General features: G+C 40.8%; 1 protein-coding gene across 1 annotated transcript in view; it reads right to left on the bottom strand.

Annotated features, from left to right (window-relative positions):
* The window catches only part of EHD3 (EH domain containing 3), a 55,182-nt gene that overhangs the window by 4,280 nt on the left and 26,326 nt on the right, over nt 1-24,576 (bottom strand). The window contains exons 3-5 of the mRNA XM_001380687.4: nt 22,520-22,617; nt 2,037-2,449; nt 1,258-1,422 (exon numbers count right to left, since the gene is read on the bottom strand). Coding sequence (XP_001380724.2) covers nt 1,258-1,422; nt 2,037-2,449; nt 22,520-22,617 — 676 coding nt within the window. The remainder of the gene's footprint in view (nt 1-1,257; nt 1,423-2,036; nt 2,450-22,519; nt 22,618-24,576) is intronic.

The following is a 24,576-nucleotide window of genomic DNA, read 5'->3' as shown; positions in this document are numbered from 1 at the left end:
ATTTTGAAAGCAGGTGTTAATTTGGACACTTCTAACTTAGTTCTCCCAGGGCTTGGCTAACAGACAGTCAAAGGAGTGGCTGATGTATTTTCACTTCCCTAAAAGCAGAGAGTTGGACCCAACCAATGACCTTTAAAATGAAGGAGCTGGCTTAGAGAATTTCCAATATCCTTTCTATCTGGAGTAACTTAATCCACAAGTACTTCAACCTAAGTTAGTCCTGTGCCTGTTCCAGTCAAGTTTATCTTTTCATGATCCTGCATTCCTCATGTTCTCTGCTCAGTGAGCAAACAAAGCTCCTCAGCAACATAAGTAGTTCTTCCCATGCTACCAGTGCACTCTGGCAGCCACTTTCACCAAAACCTCTGTTAATTCCCAACCAATATCCTGGAAATGGATACCTTTAGGACTGAAAAATTCATTCAATAGAATGACTAGACACCTGGCTCTTCCATATGCTATGAGCTCCTTCAGAGGGACCCTTTTCTCTTTGCCATGCATACAGTCTTGGGAGAAATTGCCTTTCATAAAAGTTAATCCAATGAGGAGAACTCTTTGGGAGACTCAAGTCCCAAAGGTGGCCTGAGAGGCTTTTGTAATTCCTCTCATTTCACAAGGAGCTAAGATTTCAGCCCTGAGCAACAAACTGCCATCCAAAGAAAGTCTGAGAATGTTGGGTCGCACAAACACATCCAAATCCATGGATGCTCACACCTATCTGAGTATTACAGTCAGTTTTCAGAAATCCCAAGAAATCTCAAGGAACATACATACTGTTCCCTTCGAGACAGAAAAATTCTGTCTTCTAACTCTCTGACCCAGAGCCCTGTATGTGGTTAATTTATAGTCAGAGAGGGGTAGCTGGGTGGCTCTTGATTGAGAGCCAGGTCTAGGAATGAGAGTCCTAGGTTTAAGTCTGTCCTCAGATATTTTCCAGCTGTGTGACCCTGGGCAAGTCACTTAACCCCTAATTGCCTAGCCCTTACTGCTCTTTTGCCTTAGAACCAATATACAGTACTGATTCTAAGATGGAAGGTTAGGATTTTAAAAAGATGTATATAGTGAACTTTCTAATTCTACATTCAAACTCTTTCTGAGACATAAGAGCTGCACTTTTATTTTTTAACATTTAACCTACACTGTATATGTTCAATAATGATTTCAAGACTATTCTAGATCCAGAGACCAGGTGTGCTGGTCCTCCTAGATCTCTCACATTGGCTACTCATGTGGGACTGCATAGGATTCTCTGCTTACCTGCATCTTCTTCAGGTTGGGAAAGTCCCCAGGTGAGATCTGGTGTTCCCTCTCAATCCTTCCATAAATCTCTCCCAGATTGTTCACAAGCTCCTTCTTCTTGTTGTCCTTCCCAAACACAGATGGCATCTCCTTCTTTAGAGAGCTAATGATATAGGCATGGACCTAAGAAAAAAGAAATGAAAGATAAAGACTCTCTCTTTTTCTTTCTCTCTAGATATAAATTTATTTATGGAGAACTATCTCTATGTAAATTATATATCAATAATAATTTCTATCTATATTTATCTATACATATACAGATATCCCTTTGATCTTTGCTCATTCCAACTCCTATCCTTCTTCTTCTAAAAGTCAATTATCTTCCCTATCCCATACTTTCCACTTTCCTTGGATTCTAGCATCTTTTTATAACTACATAGAGCCAGTAGGTCCATGAACTTTCTTTGTAAGTGACTTACTAAGTGTTAAGTAGACGTACTTTAAGTTATGGATTTATTAGCTTAAAATAGACAAAGGAACTAAAAATTCCCTTTCACAACCCCCCCTGTGATTCTAATGGGAGATGAGCATATTGTTACAATGTCTTGGTATGTGTCACTTCTCTTCGAGGTGAACATTTGGAGGCTGTCATTCCAAAAATATTCACTGACCCTCATCCCCCAAGGCACAACTCTTTGATCTATTCTCCTACGTTGTCTTCTCAAATCTCTCATGTTGCCCATTCCCACTGCCATGATGCCCTCTGGGCTTTGTTCTCCCCAAGGGATGGAACTTGCCTTGGCCAGCCGTGCCCTCTTGATGAGGTCATTGAGCTTCCGAAGGGCTGCATTCCTAGGTAGACTCTGGATGTCTCTGAAGAGGTCTTGCTCTTCGGCTTCAAAGAGTTTGCGGTTGTCTGGGATGAGTAGGGGGTGGGACCAAAATGAGCCGATGTAGACCCGGATGACCTCAGGGGTGTTGACGATCTTTCCCAGAGACCACATGAGGGCTCCATAGACTCTCATTAGCTGCTGTGTCTCAATCTGGTCAGCCTTGTTCAACACCACTCGCATCTTGTCTTCATGGTTCTTCAGGGCCTTGATGACCTCTGAGAACTCATCGGAGATGTCCAATTTGTGGGCATCAAAGAGCAGGATGATACGGTCCACACGCTCTGCAAACCACTCCAGGACAGCAGCAAAGTCATAGCCTGTGGGGTTGGGATGGTGTTAGAGAGGCAAGCAGAAAGATCTGTCTGTTATTGGAAAGGGAAAACTGATCCAGGTCAGAAAATGGAGCAAATCAAGCAAAGGTCTACCCTTATAGGTCAGAAGTCAGGAAGGCCAGTTATGATAGGCCAATAATTCAATACTCCTCCATTTTCCTGGATTTGCCTTCTAATCAGGGATCCTTCTGAGAGAAGGGCAGTGAAAATTCACAGATCTCAAGCTGGACAGGACTTCAGAGGCTAACTATGCCAGACTCTTTATTTTGAAGATGAGGAAACTGAGGCCCACAGAAAGGAAGTGATTTGTCCAAGACTGTACAGGTAGTAAACAACTGGGGTGGGATTTGAAGCCAGGTCATTCTATGACAGTATCTTTCCCTTTGCTCTGGACTAAATATTAGAGAGGAAACAAAGTCTTACTAGCTTAGAGAATGAATCTTATAAATTATAGAGGAATTTTTTTTTATTCAGCAAACATTTATTAATATTGACAGCTTACTGCAGAGACATACATGAACTGATGCAGAGTGAAGTAAGCATAACCAGGAGAAAGGCTCCTTGGGAGTGTACTTTATTATAGCCCTCATGGATGGAGTGCTGGGTTTGAAGTCAGAAAGATTCATCTTCGTGAGTTCAAATCTGGTCCCAGACACTTATTAGCTGGGTGACCCTGGGCAAGTAATTTAAATCTATCTGCCTTTGTTCCTCATCTGTAAAATGAACTGGAAATGGAAATGGCAAACCACTCGAGTATCTTTAACAAGAAAACCTCAAAAGGGGTCATGAAGAGTTGGATACAACTGAAATAGAACAAGATTAAAAAATAGAGGTAAAATTATTAGAGGAGGCAGAATCTTAACCTACAGTCCACAATTAAAGAAAAAAATTTAATAACTGCATTTTGAGATAACTGATTAACTTTGTAATTCTATGTATATTTTATTTCATTTATTTAAATAAATTTAAAAATGTATTTTATATTTTATTTATATTTAAAAACCTTTTTAAAAACCTTTTTAAACCTTTCAACCTATAATTGATCAATTCTAAGGCAGAAAATGGATAAGGGCTAAGCATTTGGGATTAAGTGACTTGCTCAGAGTCACATGGTGAAGAAGTATCTGAAGAAAAACACCTGTTAAAACTCCTGTTATATAATATGGAAATAGGATTTGAATGATAATATATGTATAATCCAGTAAAATTGCTTATCAACTCCAGGAGTGGGGAGGAAAGAGGGAAGGGAGGCAACAAGAATCGTGGAACTGTGGGAAAAAATTTAAAAAATAAAAGAACACCTGTTATAGAAGTAGATTCCTTTCACTCATGCCCACCAACCCCACTGAAAAAGGACTTACTCATTAAGATTCCCTAACAACTACCTCAAAGAAACCTATGCAAAAAGGTTTGTGACTAGATGCTTTTTTTGTTGGAATGGCAGATGCCACATGCTATTCACTTATTCCTGGGCTCCTACCAAGGGCTCTGAGCTCAGAGAGCTTAGTTTAAAGAGACCCCAAGCAAGCCCTCTTCAGGCACCCAGAATTCCTTGGATCTGAGAGATAGAGATCAAAAGAAGAATCAAGGGAATAAAAAGAAAGAAAGAAATCAAGGCATTATTCTGGGCAAGGTTAGGGCCTGAGGAGCAATCTTGATTCTTCTAGCTCTTCCCACACAGCACGACTGATATTATCACAAAGATGTGAACTGCATCTCCCCTGCATCTTCCTTAAAAGGCAATAAATATCCTCAAGTTCTGGTCTAATCAAAATCAGTGGAGCCAGAGGCAGGGGAACTGACATACCCCATGGAATCGAAGCATGTTGCTGTCACTGGCTGAAGCATCATGCTAATAAAAGAGAGTCTAGCAGGAGCTGTTTATGCCTGAAGGAGGCTGCCTTTTATCCTGGGAGGCTCACAAGAGTCTTGTCCCTCATTAGGAAGCTTTCCTCGATCTCATTCAGTTTGGATCATCAGTAACCGTTATTGTTCAGACAGTACCATCTCTGAGAGCCCCGCATAGGCTTGGGTTGGCTCTGACTGTCATTCTCCAGCTGGCAGGATCAACAAGAAAAAGAGTTGGAGGGCCCTTGGAGAATTTTTTTTTTCCTGCTGGCTTGTTTCCAAGTACACAAAAACTCTGGAGACCTTTTTCGTATATACTTCAGGCACAGAAAGTCATAATATTATCATCATGTAAGGGAGAGATGTTTCAGAAGCAAAATGGGATGCTGGCTCTCTGGGAGCCTCCCACAGATCATTAATGACTTCAGAGAGGATGTAGCAAAGGGAAGAAATGTCCTTTCCAATCTACTCCCTGAGGAAGTGAGGGATGGGATAGGATTTCATTGGTAAAGGGAACTCTCAGAGGAGGAAATTTCCCTCTGCAATGCACATTGGCACCCATCTGCAATTTATGGCAAAAGAGTTGCCTGGGGCACTGAAGAGTTAAATGACTTGTCTGGAGTTTCAAAGTCAATGAGTCAAAAGCTGGGCCCATTTTTGTAGGCTCCTTCTGAGGCCATTTCTTTAGTTACTATGGCTGCTTGTCATGAGTGGTAAAATAATTATTTAACCAATGGAAATGAGATTTGAGAGATAATACATGTATAATCCAGTGGAATTGCTTGAAGGGAAGAGGGGAGGGAGAGAACATGAATCATGTAACCTTGGAAAAATATTTTAAAAAATAAAATAAAAATTATTTTTAAAAATAATAAAATAAAATTATTTAACCAGCCAGTGCCACAAATTGGGGTTTGATTTATTGTGGTGATTTTCAGACTTATGAAAATGAAAGAAAATGCAAATAATGCAGATTAAACTTGAAAAGCATAAATATTTTTTTGGAGAAGAACCAGTTGGTAAATGTCTTCTAGTACACTGCTGAATGAAATGTTTTCAGAGAGTATAATTCCTAAATAGTTTTTGATGGCATGTACGAACAAAACCAGAGTAGCTAGGTGGCACAGTAGATGGAATATTGGGCCTGGCGTCAGGAAGAACCTGAGTTCAAATCCAGCTTCATATACATACTAGCCCTGTAACACTGGGCACCTCACTTAACCCTGTTTAACTCAGTTTCCTCATTTATAAAATGAGCAGGAGAAGGAAATGACAAACCACTCCAGTATTTTTGCCAAGAAAACCCCAAATGGAGTCATGAAGGGTTGGACATGACTGAAATGAAGAACAAAAATCAGTTAATCTATTTCTTTTTCCAGAATAGTAAAAGTTATAGAATCTTAGAGCTAGAAGGGCTAAATCCTATGAACTTTGATTGGGTTTTAGTTCTATTGCTTTATTTTATGAGTCACAGTGGCTACTGCATTGGACTTGGAATCAGAAAGACCTGGGCTAGAATTTTATTTTAAAGAATATTCTCATCCTTAAAATCGGCCTGATAATAACAATAACTGTAGCCCTTCCTTTGAAGGATTGCTGTTAGGACCAAATGAGATAATATATGTAAAGTGCTTTGTAAATTTAAAAGATGTACATAAATGTAAATGTCAGGTATTATCATTATTATCATGTGAGCACATTGAGGCCCAGAGACATAAAATAACTTACCTATCTATCACCAATTTAGAGTTGAAAAGGAACTCAAAGACCATAAAATCCAATCCTCTTATTTAACAGGTGAAGAAACTGAGGCACTGAGGAATTGAATGACTTGCCCAGGATAAGCATGCTAATGTTTATAGCACATTGATGTTTGCAAAAACAAGCCAAAAAAAAAAAGCTTAAATATTTATATAGGGTATCCCAAAAGTTTCAGCATAGCTTAAAATTTTTTTTTAAAAGCTTAAACTGGGGGTAGCTAGGTAGCATAGTGGATAGAATACAGGTTCAAATCTGGCCTCGGACATGTCCCAGCTGAGTGACCTTGGGCAAATCACTTAACCCCAATTGCCTATCCCTTACTGCTCCTTCTGTCTAAAAATGTATAGAATTTATTTTAAAATTATTTTTATATTTTATTTATATTTATATCTTACTTATAATATAAATTAATATACGTAATGATTTGAAATTTTATTTTAAAAAATGACACTGAGACTTTTGGGAAGTCTTACATAGTGCTTTGATGTTTGCAAAACATTATATATATTTTTTGTGTATGTGTATGTGAATGTGTACACACATATATACATAAGTCACTTTATAAACATTCACAAACACATATATATAAAACATTTTATATATGTATTCATATGTATACAATATATATACATCTGCATATACAGGAATATGTCTATATGTGTGTGTAAACATACATATTTTATGCTATATATAAAATACATGTAGTTATATATATCAACTATATAGAAATGTATAAAATATATGAATTTATACAAGTCAAGTATACATAAATGTACATGTATGTACACATAAATATATTAAAACCTTCATAAATATATAAATTTATATGCATCAAATATATATATAAATATATATTTATGTGCATATAAATATATAAAATATACATACACACACATATACAAATACATGCGTAAGTTCTGGTCCTCACAATGACCCTGAGAGGTAGGTGCTATTATTATCTTTAGTTTTACAGATGAGACAGAAAGTCTGAGCCTAGAATTGAACTCGGGTCTTCTTGATTCCTATTCCAATACTTCATCCACTCTAGACCATCTAGCGGCCAGCGACATTGGTGCTGCTATTGCCCTTTCATAGATGAAGCATATGAGACTGAGAGAAGGTAAGGGACTTATCCAGTTAGTATCTGAGGCAGGATTTGAACCCAAATCTGGCTGACTTTATGTGCACAGACTTTATTTACTTTGGTGTATATCAATATAGAAGAAAGTAAGTCTGGTTGGTAATGATTACAGGGCTGATTTAAATTAGTTTGAGCCTCTGAGACCAGAGGTGGAGGGTGGGTGGAAATGACTCTCAGACAAATCCCATTAGGCTCCCTTTTCTTGGAGCTGGAATGGAACACAAGTCCTTTCCTTAAAAATAACCTTGGGGAAAGGCAGAGCAATCTTGGGTTTGGTAAAAGCGTGCAAAGGAGCCAATCCTTTCATCCACAGCAGCCTGGAATGGATTCTGGCTGTAGGCAAGTTAGAATTTTAATAGTAATTTAATGCCCAATCTGAGAAACCCCTATCGTTTTTTTTCTTGGAGATAGTGCATGAAGTTGGAGAGGGCATTTTCACTATGACTGAGTCATGGGGAGGGCTGGGGAAACCTGGGTATTACCAATGGTTTTGAGGGCAGGGAATGTTTGTGAACGTGTGTGTGTTTTCCTAGCACTTAGCACACAGTGCCAAGGACCAAGAAGACTCTAAAAAATACTTATTGAGCTGAATTTCCTGACCCTACCTATGTTAGTTGTATAACTTGAGGCACGTAAGACACAACAATCTCTCTGGACCTTACTTAAGTTTCTTCATCTGTAAACTAAAAATATTGGAGGCCCTTCCAGCCCTAGAGCTAGGATTCTCTTATATTCTTTCTGTTTCCTTCCAACTTTAGCATGGATTTCTCTACCAGGGACCCCAAGGACCCAAAGACATCCTTCTCTTTCCCTAACATTTCCTATTCTAGGTCACAGCTTCCCTCGCTGTTGCCCGGTGGACCCAGTGGCCCAGCAAACTCTGGGAGCAGATAAGCTCGTAAATGCCAAACATACTCTCTAGCTTCCAGTTGCCAGCTCTCCATCCTGAACCAGGCTTCCCTCCTCCTCCCATCATGGGACAGCGCCATTCTATATTTAAACCTCCCAGTCAGCAGAGACACGGGACCAGGGCTGCCCAGAGGACTGAGAAGCTTTCGGATGAACCTGCTCTCCCTCAGAAGGGGCTGGGGGGATGTGGAGCACTCAGAGGGAGCTCCTAGATGGCAGGCTTAGTGCTGAGGGGACCTTAGAGGTCATCTAGCCCAACCAACCCCCTCATTTTCCAGATGAGGAAACTGAAGCCAAGAAAGACATCTGGTGTCATGTTGAGAATGGCAAAGGTAGAATCTATATTCAGGTTCTCTGACTCTAAACATGGTCATCCGTATACTCCGCCATGCTGTTTTTCTTACTGAATGCAGTAGGCCATTTGTTTCGTGGGCTGTGGAGGATCTTAAACCCCCCTTAACATCTTCAGGAGGCAGTAATGAGCTCTGAGCCCCTGAAAAGTGGCGTTGCTAGAATTTTCTTTGCATATCCACTTGAAGATGGCTGGTGAGGGTTATTTCTCTGCTTCAGCTGCTCCTACATTGGTCTGTGCCAAAGGGAGAGGAAGATAGGAGAGGAATGACAGTCTCCTCTAGGTCACTTAGCCTACTTTGTATTACCTTATGTTACAGGTATTTGTTATTGATACTAACTTATGGATTTGACATTTATTAAGCACCAACTAAGTACAAGGCAGACACAGGGGTGAGTCATGGGTAAAGAGCCAGCCGGGGAATACAAAACACCTGAATCTGAGTCTCATATCTGATATGAACTGGATGTAGGACCTGGGCAATCCACTTAACTACTTAGGTTAACTCAACAGGAAACAATTTTAGATTACAGATAAATTGCATACAGATAAAATATCTAGATAAATGATAAATTACAGAGTAGTTTTATTGGAGGGAAATTCTTTACCAGGAGGTCAAGCTTATGTCAATTAAATCAAAAGCGGATTAAAAAAAAAACTGCTGGGTTCTGGGCTAGGTTTTGGGGAAAGCAAGTCAAAAATGCCATCAAGAAGTTAACATTCATGTACATCAGATATGAGAGGGAGTTGGGAGAGGGGAGGGAAAGAACATGAGTCTTGTAACCATGGAAAAATATTTATCATTTAATTAAATAAATTTTTCCAAAAAAAGTTAACATTCATATCTTCTTTTTTTTTTAAATAAACCCTTACCTTCCATCTTGGAATCAATACTATGTATTGGTTCCAAGGCAGAAGAACAGTAAGGGCTATGAAATAGAATAGTAAACTGAGGGAAACTATTACTTATTGAAATAGAGAGCTGAACTGAGGGGAAACTGTTTCTTCAGTAATGACTATTGTTCTCTGGCTGGCTGTGACTAGAGAGAGCTGCTACAGGAACCTAAACCTGCTTATTGGTAATGGAGGGAGAACAGAAATGCTAAGGGATGCCACACAGGGGACACTGCTCTAGATAGATACTGGAGGATACTCTGGGGTTTACTCTGGGGTTTACCTATTGGTCCCTACTGATTGCTGATGGATCAATCTACTTCCTAACCTCCTTCCTCCCTCACTCCCTCCCTTAACCAACCCTCTCCACCCAATTCTTCTTGAAGCCTTTGGCTCCTTCCCTCCCCACTTGAGTAAACTTTAAAGATATTCTTTTCTTTTCCTTTTTCAAGTCAAGGGGTTTATTGGGATAACAGGCTGGGAAACTGAGGTAAGAGGGATGAGGATTTCCCTAATCTAAATGAGATAAATTTTAGGGTTTGGGGAGTCACAAGTGTGACTCTTAGACAGTTAGGAAGATGGGAGGACAGCAGCTCTTTCAAATCTTCTTTCTTCTTCTTCACAAATTCAGCCTGGCTGGTCTCTTTTCTTAGCTTCAACCCCAGAGAAAAACAAAGTTCAAAGTCTCTAAGTTTTCTCCTGACCAGCTCAACTCTCAAATAGACCACCAACTCAGAAGCTTCTCCCCTGGTCAGCTTCCAGTGCTCAGAGCCAGAGAGACAAAGACCCAGTCCCAAAAGCCAAGTTTCTCTTCTTAGTGTCAACTTCAACTGCTCAGAGCCAGAGAAACCCCAAAAACCAAATCAGCCTCATAAAAGTCTTTCAGCCAGCTTCAAACCTCCAGGGAGAGAGTGACTTCCAGTCAGAGACAAAATCCAAAAGCCAAGTTTCTCCTCTCAGTGTGGCCAGCAAACCCCCAACTGCCACTCCTGGGAACATTCCCTTGGAATTTTCTCTTGATTGACAGCTGGGTCTTCAGCCTTGCATCTTGGCCCACAAGTCCTGCAAAACCTCTCTCTCTTCATGTCTCTATCACAGCTAGGCAATGGGGGTTAAGTGACTTGCCCAGGGTCACACAGCTAGGAAGTGTCTGAGGCCAAATTTGAACCTAGGACCTTCTGTCTCTAGGCCTGGATCTCAATCCACTAAGCTACCCAGCTGCCCTCAACATTCATATCTTCTTACTAGATAGGGGTTTCCTAAATTGAATCAAAAGGGAAGAATACTTCTGGGTCTGGACAGATAAGGGGGCCAGAGGATCTGCAAAGAAAATGTTCTCTTGGACAGAGAGAGAAGGCTTGGGGATCCAGGCTGCCAGAGGGCAGGTGGGCATGTCCAACCAGGACAGTCCAAAGTGGCCCCTACCAAGTCAGAAGGCAAAAGAGAAACAAAAGCCTGGCAAATTTCCACAGCTGAGGTAAAGGGAAGAAGAAACACTTGGATTTGAGGGAAATACTAGGTCAGCACTGCCTGCCTGCAAGAATGGAAATTTGCCTCTCATTTAAAAATAGCTCCATGTAAACACCAGTTTCTTTCAGGGTCTGCACTGAAACAGTGACAAGAAGAGTAGAATGAGAATCAGAAGACCTGAGGCCTAGTAGCTGTGTGACACTGCGCCAGACACTTGTCACTCCCCATCAGGCCTCTTTTTCTTCATCTGGAAATTGAGGAATGGACGACCTTTAATCTGATAGTAGTTGTGATTAAGCTTGAAAAGGGACAGAATGGTGAATGGGTAAATACAGATGTGCAGTGAGGAAGGTCTGAACTGACAATCTGTGATATGGCATCCAAAAGGCAGATACCATCTTGGGCCACACTTGGAGAGACATGGCTTTCCTCTACCTACTTGTGTTTAGTTCTGGGTTCCAGAGCACTGGTAAGGCACAGAATGTTCTGAGAGGGGCAACCAGAATGGAAAAGGGTCTCAAGAGCACAGCCTATGAGGATCAGTGGAAGAAAATAGGGATTTTAGCCTGGAGAAGAGAAGCCTAGGTGAGGAAAAAGGGATACTAGTTATTTTCCAATATTTAAAGTAATGAGTAGAAGTTACAAAGAGAGAAATTTGCTAGAAAAAAACATCATAATGAATAGAGCTCTCCCAAAGTGGATTTGCCTTCTTTGTAGACTCTCTCTATTTTTTTAAACCCTTCCCTTCCATCTTGGAATCAATACAATGTATTAGTTCCAAGGTAGAAGAGCGGTAAGGGCTAGGCAATGGGGGTTAAGTGACTTGTCCAGGGTCGCAGAGCTGGGAAGTGTCTGAGGCCAGATTTGAACCCAGGAAGAACCCTCTGTGTCTTGGCCTGGCTCTCAATCCACTGAGCCACCTAGCTGCCCCCTCTTTGTAGTCTTTATGAATAGAATGATTGATTTGTTGCATATATTATGGTGGAAATGTCTTTTGGGTATAGGTTGGTCCAGGTAGCCACTGTGGACCCTTCCAACTCTCTGATTCTGTACACTCCAGTGTTTAATACAGTACCTAACATGTAGGAGACATTTAACAAATGCTGAATATGGGCAACTAGGTAGCACAATGGATAAAGTTCCAGGTATGGGGTGGTCAAGAGAGCCTGGGTTCAATTCTGACCTCAAACACTTCCTAGCTGTGTGACTCTGGACACATCATATAACTCTGACTGCCTAGCCGATTGTTATAACTGATACTAAGACAAGGTAAGGGCTTAAAAAATAAATAACTGCTAAAAAAATGAATGAATGAATTTGGCACAATAAATTCTGATTGGACTGCTCCAAAATCACTAGACCAAAAACAAGATGACTTCCCACGCTGTGCAACATCAACCATTACTGACCTGTGCTCCAATTCTCTGCCTTCAAAGGCACGAGAGAGCTAGAAACAAGGCTTGTCGAAGCTCACCTGCAGGAAATGAATGAGGTTTTACAGGGTGGGTACTGTTATCACTTTTCCTATTGACTTCCTCCCCACATCCTGAGAGATGGCCTGAGAATATGTAAAATAAATAACCACCACCACCTTAATTTGCATGGTGCATATTAAACTTTGAAAACAGCTCTCTAGTTGTCATACACATTATTTTATTTGGTTCTTCCAACTGCTTTGTGAGGTGGGCAATTAATAACTCCATTTGATGAGCAGGAAAACAAGAGACACAGATAATGAGTCTTGTCCAGGGCCAGAAAAGATTTAGCCCATAGTAGATACTTGGAAAATATTTAATGGAGGCACAAAAATCTCCTTCCTTCTCCATGAAACCTTCCCACAGCTCTCTGTTCCCTCTCCATCTCCAAATTAGAATGAGGTCTCTCTTAAGCATTGTTTAAATACTATGTGACCTGTGTTCTTAACTCAAAGTTCTTATCTGGTTTAGGCATATATCTTCTTGGTATAATAATCCTACTATACAGAAAACCACCTTGGACCAGTAGAAAGAGCTCTGGTCCAGGAGACAGTAGAGAACTGGGTTTACATCCCATCTTTGACACTTATTACTTGTGTGGTCATGGCCACAAGAGGTTAACTCTTCCATTTTCCTTATCTATAAACTATAGATGATAGTACCTGTGGCACCCATCTGACAGGGTTTGTTGCAGTGATCAAATGAAAAGTCTTTTGAAAAACTTAAACCACAACATAAGATGTGAGGAAAGATTTCTGTATAATAATTCTTTGACTAATAATGATATTTGCACAGACTTCCACAGGAGACAAAAGCAAAGGAACTGTGGTCTGGCTTAATGGAATCAAGGACCCATCAAAGGATTAATCTTCCTAAATAAAAGCTCCTTGAGAGCAGGCACCACGGTTGAGCTATTTTGCTGTCTCTCACAGTGCTTAAACAAAGAAAGAATAAAAAAGACAAAACTTGTTTTCTTTGGTCCTGGAGAAGGGAGATGAGACTATATCTTCCTGCCTGCTTTGCAAAGGTGGAAGACTAGGGGTATTGAATTCTGTATATATTGTTAAGACTTAATTGAAGTGTGGGTTCATTTTTTTTTAGGTGCATTCCTCCCACCTCTATGCTTCCCCTACCCCTCAAGTGTTTTCTTCTTTGTCATGAGGGTCGACTTTCTAGGAGAGAAAGGAGAGGGACTCATTGGGAAATGAAGGTCATGTAAAAGAAAAAGATCTCCATAAAACTTAAATACATTGATTCTTGTTGAACAAACAGTCCCTTTCCATGATAGTGTCCTGCTTTTCTAAGATACAAGTATTTGAAATCTGGAAAGGTAGGTAGGGCTTTCACAGACTTGAATCCCTTCTACACATTCTATGGGCTAACTGCCTTGGTCTACTTGCAGTTCCTTGAACACGGCACCCCATCTATTATCCAGCTCCAACCTTGCTCCTGAATTCAATCTCCCATCACCAACTACCTCTTGGACTTTTCAAACTGAATATTCTATAAACATCTAAGAGGTTAACAGATCCTAAACAGAACTCATTATCTTTCCCTCCAAATCCCTCTTCTAAGCTTCCAGGACTACCAAGAGGTCCACCATCTTCTTGGTCACCCCAGCTCATAGCCTCACTCTCACTCACTCCAGCAATCACTCTGTTGGCATCTTCTTGTTTTATCTTAATCACATCTCTTCTATCTGTCCCCTCTCTCCACTCATATGGTTACCATGGGTGTCAGCCCTCAACACCTCGTCCCTGCACCACTGCAGTGGCCTTTTGGTTTGTCCCCTTGACTCAATCCAGTCTCACTCCTCTCCAATTCGACCTGCCTCAGCTAAAAAAGGACTAAAAAGGCAGCTCATAGTATAGACCATGATAAATCAACTGCCTAAACTTTAGGGTAGTCATAATCCACAAGAAATAAGTTTTAAATATCTAGTAACTGCCTAAGGATTTGAGAGCATGAGGGAAATAGTAAGCTTGCCTACTTCCCTAATTATAAAAGCATAGAAATATGTGGTTTCTAATGACATTCTCTACTATTCTTTGAACCACAGTCCAGATATCAAAGGGCTCCTTGTGGTAGAGGTTGGAGGAAATTAAAAATATACAGGGGGTCGCTAGGTGGCTCAGTGGATAGACAGTCAGGCCTGCAGATGGGAGGTTCTGGGTTCAAATTTGACCTCAGACACCTTCTGGTGGTGTGATTCTGGGTAAATCCCAATCCCAATTGCTAGCCCTCACTGCTCTTCTGCCTTGGAAGTGATACCTAGCATTGATTCTAAGGTGGAAGGCAAAGGTTAAAAAAAAATACTCAGTACCCTTGTTCCCAGAATCAAGTATAGCCTTTTATACCCCCTCCCATGCATGCTCCATCTGTCCCTTCCTGGTAAGATGTCTAGGGCTGGGTGTTTCCTAGAAGTGACAAGAGAGAAGAGTTCAAAATCTCACTGCTAGCTGTGAAAGTTTCACCTCCCTCTTCCACACCCTCCCTCTCCCTCTCCTTTTCCCTCTCCCCTTCCCTTTCCCTCTCTCTCTTTCCCTCCCTTCACAGCCAGTTCCCCTAACACATTTTAGTGGTTTGCATGGGCTAGATGTCCCAAGTTATACATATATAGGTATTTCCTTCCTTCACCCATTTCTAGAAGCCTTGGTCCCTGAGACAGAAGATCTCAGGTACTGAAGTCTCCCTGCCTAAATCTAGTCTTCCTTGTTTGCCCAGGTCACATTCTGGGGGAGTGGCTTAAGGAATATTGTCACACTGGAGCATAACAGATGCTGCTCGGGGAGAATCCCATGTCACAAGCAGGACAGGATCCACCCCAGTGGCAGGGCTCCAGCTAGCACCAGCAAGAGCAGCTGATAAGGGACCTGATACAAACTGGCCAGGCAGGTTCTGCCACTGAGCTAAGGAGCACAGAATAAATAATGCTGGGGCACGGGAGAACTGAGAATCCGATTCCTCTCTTTTCAGGGGAATGGCAGGGTTATTTTTTTGGGAAAACTGGGGAGGTAAGAAGCAGAGGGAGGAGTACTGAGTCAACACAAAAATTTCCTTTGGGTTGATGGTCACAACAATGTCAGGCTTTATTCAGGTCAAGGGTTGGAAGCCCTCTAGTTGTTTTTTTCCTTTTGTTTCTTTCTCAAAAAAACAAAAAACAAAAAACAACAAAATCCTTCCATACTCACCATGACTCCTAGCAATTAAAAAATAATAATAATTGACTGAAGTGCTCATATCAGTATCTCCAAGGCAGGCATATTGTGGTAGCACCCAGGTTCCCAGCATGCACTGGTAACCTGGGCTACCTTTGCCAATAGCCACATTTGTGGTCTGGACCTAAGCCAGGGAGAGGATATGCTGGTCTGATTACTGACTCTTGAGGCCATTATCTCTTTCAGAAAGCAGGGGGAGGGAGCCCTGCTCAGTCTAATCAGGTTTTATAAGACTTGTGGGTGTTGGACAAGAAACATTAGCATTTTAACCCAAAGATCAGGGCTAAGTGATGGCCAAGGCAAGGTTGGATTGAATTTGGACAGGGAGTGGATTGTGGGATGGGGAGGGGAGGGGGCGAAGAATTGTCAAAGGCAAAATAGGAAGAAAATAAAAGGTAGACAATAATAAAAATAATGAACATTTATAGAGTGCTTTAAAGTTTTCAGTGTACTTTACATGTATCATCTCATTAAATCCTCACAACCTGTTAAGTTGATGCTATTATTTTCTCCATTTTACAGATCTATTATGTGCCAGGTACAGTGTTAAGAGTTGTAATACAAAAATAGTCAAAAGGCGGTTCTTGCCCTCCAGGAGCTTACACTTTAATGAGAAAATTGAGCTGAGGAGAGTTTAAGTAGCTTGCCTAGGGTCACACAGTTAATACGTGTCAGAGGCAGACCTTGAATCCAAGTCTTTCTGAATCCAAGGCCAGTGCCCTGGTTACACTGTAAGAGCTCAGTGGTAAAAGAATGAAATAAAGTAGGCAGAAACAAAAGAATAAAGGAAAATAGGAAAAGGTTAGAAAGTATAGTGACATCAATCTTAGGGGCCCTTTGGTGGCAACCATGCCACATTTTTCCCTTTATTCTAAATCAACAAATAAGCAAATTCACCCATTTGTTAAGCACCTGCTATGTATCAGAGGAAAGGTGCTAGTCTAACTAGGGATATGAAGAAAAGAGTGAAGAAAAGAATGAGAGAATCCCTGCCCTCAAGGAGCAGAAAGAGAGAGACAGACAGAGAAGGAGGGAGGGAGAGAGGAAGGAAGGAAGAAGGAAGGACAGAAGGAAGGAAGGAAGGAAAGAAGGAAAGAAAAAAGGAAAGAAAGAAGGAAAGAAAAAGAAAGAAAGAAAGAAAAAGGAGAGAAGAAGGGAGGAAAAAATAATGGAGAGAAAGGAAAGAATGAAGGAAAGAAAGGAAAGGAAAGTATGGGACTAACTCATGAATAAAGTAAAGTATTCCAGAGGAAATTCAAACTGAAGAGTGTTCTTGAACTCCAACAAGATGTAGAAATGTGTAGAAGACACTTTGTATCTAAAGAAGGGAGAGAAATATAATAACTTTACACATCCTGAGATACTGAAAACTGGTAAAGCTATCTTACAGTCTTTGCTCTCTATCTCTCAGTGTAGGACATTAAGAAGAGACTACTGTTAGAAGCAATAGATTAGAGGGATACAGAGAGGATCTCAGGGTAAAATGAGACTGTAGGAACAAGAAGTAATTGATTTAGATCCTGGTAACCAGCCACCCAGAACTATCCAAAGAAAGAAGGACAGTTTCAACTACCTGAGTCCTTTGCGGAACAATATACTGGTTCAGAACCCTCCAACCTCCCCAGCATCTACCCATCCACCCAATTAAAATGAATCCCCCAAATTCCTATAAAAGGCAAAGACTGAAGAATCCACCCAAGGCCAGAGTTTCTTCTGTCACATGTAAACCCAGGTATTTAGACCAGTCTGAAGTACAAGTCCATATTATAGACCAAAATTCACCATCTTTTGGAATGCATCATTTTAATCTCTTCTGCCCACAATTAGGGATTATCTCATGGTTGTATTTGCATACCTAGAATCTGACACATAGTCAATGTTTAATAAATGTTTATTTAATCAACTGATAAGCATTTATTATTCAATCACTATGTTCCCAGTTCTGTGCTAGACTTACAAATACAAAAGTGAGATATCCTTACTTGCAAGAAGCTTCCATTATCATGGGGAAACACAACACATAATTGGGGGCATAGTGGCCAGGGAAGGTAATTTTGGTTTGAGCAGTATCAGAAAAATGAAGCCACAGGGCAATGGACTGCTGTGCTCTTTCCATTAGCAATGGCGCTATTGATTTGATTACTGTTCTCAGAGCAAAAAGATTTATTGTTAATTGATTTGGCAGAGAGAGAATTTAATCTTGAACTACTACAGTTGGGAAGAGCCTAAGAGATCACCCCTTACAACTCTCTTACTTTTTTGATATGTGGACTTTAGTAAGGGCCAGGGAGGTAAAGAGCTTTGTCTAAGATTTCACTGTTAGTTTGTCCAATTAAATCTGAGACTCAAACCCAAATCTCCTGAATCACAATCAAGGGATCTTTATAGCTTCAGAGACAGAGCTTTTGAGACTTTGTGGGTACTCTGTCAGAGGAAGGGAGTCCCCTCTGCCCCCAATGAGAATGTGCCTTTTCTAAGTCATTCCAATGAATGGTACTAAGCTCATCTTGCATTTCTTCAGAGACACTGGGTTGTACATTTGTTAAGCTGTTAATTCTCTGTTAGGGTTACCACACCAGTCTGGGAAGGGATGAGTCACAACTATTGGCAGAAGTGTTAAAAATTCTACCGCTTTGAAGCAGGATTGAGGGAGGCAGGGGAGGGGGTTAGGGAACCAAGGGGGAGAGACTAAAAAAACAGCCACCCAAGCTGCTAATAGGTCAGAGAGGCCATGTACTAGAAAAATCCAGGATATACCTCCAAATGGGCATCTATACAGGCAGCTATAGCCCTCTTCTGCATCTGGACCGGAAAGGAGAGAGAGGATGATGAGATGAGGATGAGGCACCCAGGAGAGAGCCCAGATCAGGCAATTCCCAGGGCCCACAATATCAGGGGAGAATGACTTCCCCTTGTCTCTGTCCAGTGGCAGCAAGCCCAGGAAAGGACAATAGAAGGGGCCACAAGCTCAGCTTTCCTCATTCAGGCAGGAACAAAAGCTGAGCTGAGCAGGGAAGAAGAGGTAGAATAAAGAATGAGAGAGAGGGAGAGATACATTTTGTAACTCCATAGGTTTTTTCAATCTATCTAAAGTGCGTTGGGCATTGGAATTTGGATTATTGGCTCATGGGGGCCTTAGAGGTCCTGTTCTAATTGTTCCCTCATTTTAAAGATGAGGAAACTGAGAGTTCAACAGAGCTATTAGGCGTCTAAGGCAGGATTTGACCTCAGGTCTTCCTGAATACACTCTATCCACTGTGTCACTCTGCTAGAGAGAAGAAAAAATGGGGTGAGGGGTAAAAAGGAGAGCAGGGAATAATCTCTGGCAATCCAAGAGCTGCAGGGAAAGTAGCAAGGAGGAGTTCATGAGCTTGGGACAAGTATTACACAACTGATTAAAGGAAGACAAAAGTCAAAGGCCAGGGAGAGGAATTGCTTTCATCCAATTGCTTTCTATTTTGAACTAAGGTCAATTTCTTACAAATTAGGTTTTAAGTTCTGTCATATCTTTCAGGAATTAAAATTCAGCATCCTGGGGTCAAAGTCACATGCTCTGAAACTGCTACAGGCCCATGAAAAGAGAGGGGGGTTAGTCAAAAAAAGCTATGTCTTATAGAACTTGTAGATACAGAACCAAACTGGAGAATTTGAAGATCCCAGGCCCCAGCTTTTATGTTTTCTCCCCACCCTGTCACCAATATACAACATTATAGGTCTAGAACTGGAAAGGACCTCAGAGGTCCTTTAGTCCAACTCCCTCACTTTATAGAAGAAGAAGTTTAGGTCAAGAGACAAATGACTTGCCCCAAATCACACAGGGATTAAATGTTAGAGGCAAGAATTTCAGTTAAAGTCCTGTGACTTCCTGTTCAGGATTCTTGTGCTGAGCCCTATCTATGTGACCAGAGGCAAGTCCCTTAGCCATCTACAGCTGCAGTATCCCCATTTGGGGGGTAGTACTAGAGAGCCTCTGAGATTCCTCCTAGCGCTAGGTGTGAGCCTAAGACTCCAAATTCTTTCTAGTGCACCATGCCCATTGCCCACAACTTTTATGAGCCCAAGAATTACTCCCTGGGCTCCAATGAGTGCCAAAGATCTGCAAATGGATATGCCAATATAAAGAAGAACTACCATAGGCCCCTATGCCTATCTTCTTTTTTTGCTAGAGCCTGATTGGCAATTTCATAATGGAAAAGGTCTCCAGTCAGAATTTAACCCCCAACTTCATGATCCTATACAAGAAAGGAAAGGAAGAAGGAAACAAACATTTATATATGCTAGACATTGTACTAAGCGCTTCACAAAATGTGATCTTATTGGATCCTTATAGGAACTCTAGGAAGTAGGTGCTGTTATCTCCATTTCACAGTTGAGGAAAATGAGGCAGACAGAAACTAAGTCGCTTGCTCAAGGTCATACAGCTAGTACGTGTTTGAAGCCAGATTTGAACTCAGGAATTCCTCTCTCTTTTAAATCCTTACCTTCTATTTTAATAATAACTCAAAGACAGAAAGGGAAACAGGGTTAAGTGACTTGCCCAGGATCACACAACTAAGGAGTATCCAAGGGCAGATTTGAACCAAGTCCTCCTGACTTCAGCCTGGTGCTTTATCTACTGTGCTACCTAGCTGCTTTTGGAATCCTCTTTTAATGGAGAGTGTTCAGGGTCTCAGGTTCTGATAAAAAAGATGAGGGAAGTAGGAAAGGGGAAGATGGGCTATGCTACTATTAAGACTCTTCTATTACCAGAATAGCTCTGAATAGTTCTTATAGAACATATAGAGCCATCACCAAATTGGAGAATCCAAAGATTTCAGGCCCCAGAAGTTAAGTTTCTACCCACTTCCTCAATAACAATAAAAAATATTATAGGTCTGGAATTGGAAAGGACCTCAGAGGCCCTTTGGTCCAACTTCCTCATTTTATAGAAGGATTTGAGGTCAAGATAGAAGTGACTTGCCCCAAATCACAAAGGGATGTAAGTCTAGTCTGGCCTGGAGAATGTATCCCAAATAACCTTCCTCCTCTTGAAGAACAGGTGGAGACTTCCATTGACCCTTGAGGATGCTGCTTCCCTGGAGGCCATGTGGAAATTAAAAATTTTTGGCAGCCTCAGGAAGATGACCAGGCAACCACATCTAATAATAGCCCTGTGCCAAGATTTCAGCAGGGACTCTGGATAAAAGAAACCATGGGAGATGGCCTTGGCAGTTTCCAAGGGAAGATGAGAGAGGAAAAACTCAAAATGAAGATATTACTACCTGCCTTTACCACAACAATGATCTAACCTCTATGGAGGACTGGATTTAGAGTATGAAAAGTGCTAGGCTTGAGAATCAGAAGAACTTGGGCTCAGATTCTGCCTCTGATATTTACTATCTATACAACTTTGGGCAAGTCACAAAACACCTTCTTAGTTTGGATCTCCTCAGCCAGAAAATGGGGATAATGATAACATCTATCTCATGGGGTTGGGACAACCCAACAAGTTAATGCAGGTAAATCATTTTATAAATCTTAAAGCTCTACAGCAATGCTGGGTTGCTTTTTTTCCCCCTTTTAAACTGGATCCTTTGATTTCCCTGGTATATGGAAGTCCCACTGAGGAAAGGCTCAAGTACCAATACATATTTACAATTGTTTCACAAATTAAATACTTAGATTGTGGCCCTGGGCACGAGAAATTAAATTACTTGTCCAGAGTCACAGAGTAAGTATGTATCAGAAACAGGTCTTGAACTTAGATCTTCCTCTCTGAGGCCAACCCAGTACTATATCTTGCTGTTAGGGTTAAGTGACTGATTTGTCTCATCCTGAAGCCATAAATACCGAGGATGAAAGAGTAAGGCAAGAAGAGAACTTCTATTCTAGGAACATTTTTACTTAGGTTCATAGAGGGCAACTGGATAGTTTAGTGAATAGAACATTGGACCAGGAGTTCAAATCCAACCTCAGACACTCATTAGATGTGTAAACTTAGGCTGAAAGTCATTTAACTTCTATTTCTTTTAATCCACTAAAGAAGGAAATGGTAAACTATTCCAGCATCTTTGCCAAGAAGACCCCATGGACAGTATGGTCTATGGGACCATAAAGAGTTGGATATGGACTGAAGAATAACAAGGTCAGAGAATTTTTAGACAGTGTGGCTCTGGGCAGGTCACTTAAACCCTTGTTTCCTTTAATCCACTAAAGAAGGAAATGGTAAACCACTCCAGCATCTTTGCCAAGAAGACCCCATGGAGAGTACAGTCCAATAGGGTCACAAAGAGTCAGACAAGACTGAACAACAAGGTTCATAAAATTCTTAGACCATTTGAGCTTGAAAGGGCCTTTGAAGTCAGCTAGTCTGACCTCCTCATTTTGCAGAGAGGCCTAGATAAGGGAAAGTGAATTGCCAAGGTCACCCAGCTGGTTGTTTGCAGAGCCAAGACTCAGCTCTGATAAATGGGCGCCTGGGCTCTTTCCACAAAGCCTTGAACCAGTTCAGTATTCTTCCCCTTCTTCTCCTTCCTTTCCTCCCCCATTCCCTTTCCCAACACACATGAATTCCTAGAAATCTTTTTAAAAAAATATAAACCCTTAACCTTCTGTTTTAGAATCAATACCATGTATATGTTCAAAAGCAGAACAACATAAAGGGTTAGGCAATGGGGGTTAAGTGACTTGCTCAGTATCAGACAGTTAGGAAGTGTCTGAGGTTAGATTTGAACCCAGGATTCCCCCGTCTCTAGGCCTGGCTCTCAATCCACTGAGCCACCTAAATGCCTCCTCCTAGAGATCTTAAAGAGACAATTTCCCAACAGTTATTCTGTAGATCTTAAAGAGACTACTCTCAGACTCTAGAGTGGCAAAGCATTAGAGACCTATGAAAGAGGAGGGAGTTGTATTCTTCTTTCTTTGTCCAGAAGTAGATTTTTGGGTCCATGTTCTTAGTTAATTCTCCTTTCTGTTCTGTTCAGCAAGTAAGCAATATGGCTCTCTTACCTCGGCTAATTCTTTGTTTCTCCCCAGACAGAATCCCAGGGGTGTCAATGACACTGATGCTTTCTAGCACTGGATTGGGCAACTGGGCACACACAAATCTACAAAAGAGAAAAGAAGAAAAAAATGCTTGGTGACACAAAGGTCATATTTTCTCAATATAGTCATGGTTTTCCTTGCAGAAGCCTTGACCCTTTCTGGTGGGGGGTTGGGGCTGGGAGATTGGAAACAGGAGTATAGAAAGGATGATGAAACCCAGCTCCTAGTCATAAATGCTGCCTTAAAGAATTAGAGAATCAGAGTAAAAAGGGAATTCAGAGGTCGAGACTGACCCTCTCTCTAAAGTATGATTCGCTCTTTTCAATATTCCCCCACAATGATCATCCAGCATCTGCTCAAGTATTTCCAGAGATGGGGAATCCATTAGCCTGTCCCATTCCCAAGGTGTCCAATTCTATTTTGGGATATTTCTAGTTAGAAAAACAACATCAAATTTTTTTTCTCAAGTTTCTGAATAAAGCTGCTAATTTCTCTTATGGTTGTAAGGTAAGGTTTTTTTTTTGGGGGGGGGGAATCATCACACATTAATAAATTAAGCCTGTGAAAACAGAGAGGATGTATGGCTTAGTGCATATCCTGCTGAAGTTAGAAAGACCTAGATTTAAACTCTGACTCGGATACTGACTATTGCTATGACTTCAGGCAGATAATTTGGTGTCTCTGCATGTCAGTTTGCTCATCTGTAAAATGGGGTTAATAATTATGCCTACCTTACAGGGATATTATGAGACTCAAAAGTGATAATATATTAAATACTTTGTAAATCTTAAAGAATTATATGAACATCAGTTGTTAATATCCTGGGTTGTCTTATAAAAAAAAAATCACTGGCTTGGGATCAGAGAACCCAAGTTTCAATATTAACTTTCATGCTTACCATCTATGTGACCTTGAGCAAATTGTAATTTATCTGGGCCACAGTTTCCTCATTTATAAAATGAGGGTGGGGGTAAAGATGGCGTGTAGCTCCTGATAGAGATGGGATATACTTAAGATGCAGAGTAAGACATACATTTTCAGGCATTTCCTAAGTGGAAATTTGTTTTCTTGACTAAGTATATTTGTTAAAAGTTGTTTTTTTTTTGGGGGGGGGGATCTGTATGTATATGTGTGTGTGTGTGTGTGTGTGTGTGTGTGTTTAAGGAAGATAAAAAAGAAAAAGAAAAGAAAGAGGGTCCTTGAAGCAATTTTTTAATGCACAGAAGGGATCAGAAGGAAAACCAGAAAAAGTCCAAACCAGCATGATGATTTTGAAAGATAAATGGTGAATGGATGACAATACATAATAGAGCTTTGCAGCTTTATGAAAATCCTTTTTTCCATCCTATTATCTATATAACAGACAAAAATTTAAATTTAATTGGTGTAAGTGTAGAAATTTTTAAAATTCTTTTAACAAAATCAATAAATGATGAGGGTGTAGATCAGATCAGTCTCTGAGGCCCATTTCAGTTCTCAATTTATGATCTTAAATGTAAGGGCTGTCTACAACCATAGATCATTTAGTTCAAAGTTCCCATTGGACAGATGAGAAGTTAAAGTAATTGGCCAAGGTCACACAGGTAGACAGCAGCAGAATCAAGGGGTTTCCCTAGACCATCTGACTTAAATCCAGAACTCCTTTCTGGTCAAATAAGTGAGAGGCAGGGCTTTGAATAGGATCCACGAGACCCAGCTGGCCTACTTTCTTTACTCTAGTTCTATTTGCCAAGCCTGGGGAACTCAATAGGAGGAAGCTCAGGGGAGTATGAAGGTCAATTAGTATATAGCTGGGTGACCCCTGTTTTCTTTCCAGTTTCTTTTCTTATATTAGATCACAAATTGCAGCTCAAAGTTCATTCATTCATTCAATTCGATTTGATTCATTCATTTACTAAACATTGGCTAAACATTTGTTAAATATGGTACTAAGCAATGGGTAAGGTATAAAGATATAAGACCTGGTCCCCATTTTTAAGGATATCTGGTGAAAGGCAGTGCCCAAGCCCCAAATCTCAGCA

This window comes from Monodelphis domestica, chromosome 1 (assembly GCF_027887165.1).
Source record: "Monodelphis domestica isolate mMonDom1 chromosome 1, mMonDom1.pri, whole genome shotgun sequence".
NCBI lineage: Eukaryota > Metazoa > Chordata > Mammalia > Didelphimorphia > Didelphidae > Monodelphis > Monodelphis domestica.
Note: the sequence above shows the minus strand (reverse complement) of the source record. Positions and strands in the feature narration are given on the sequence as shown.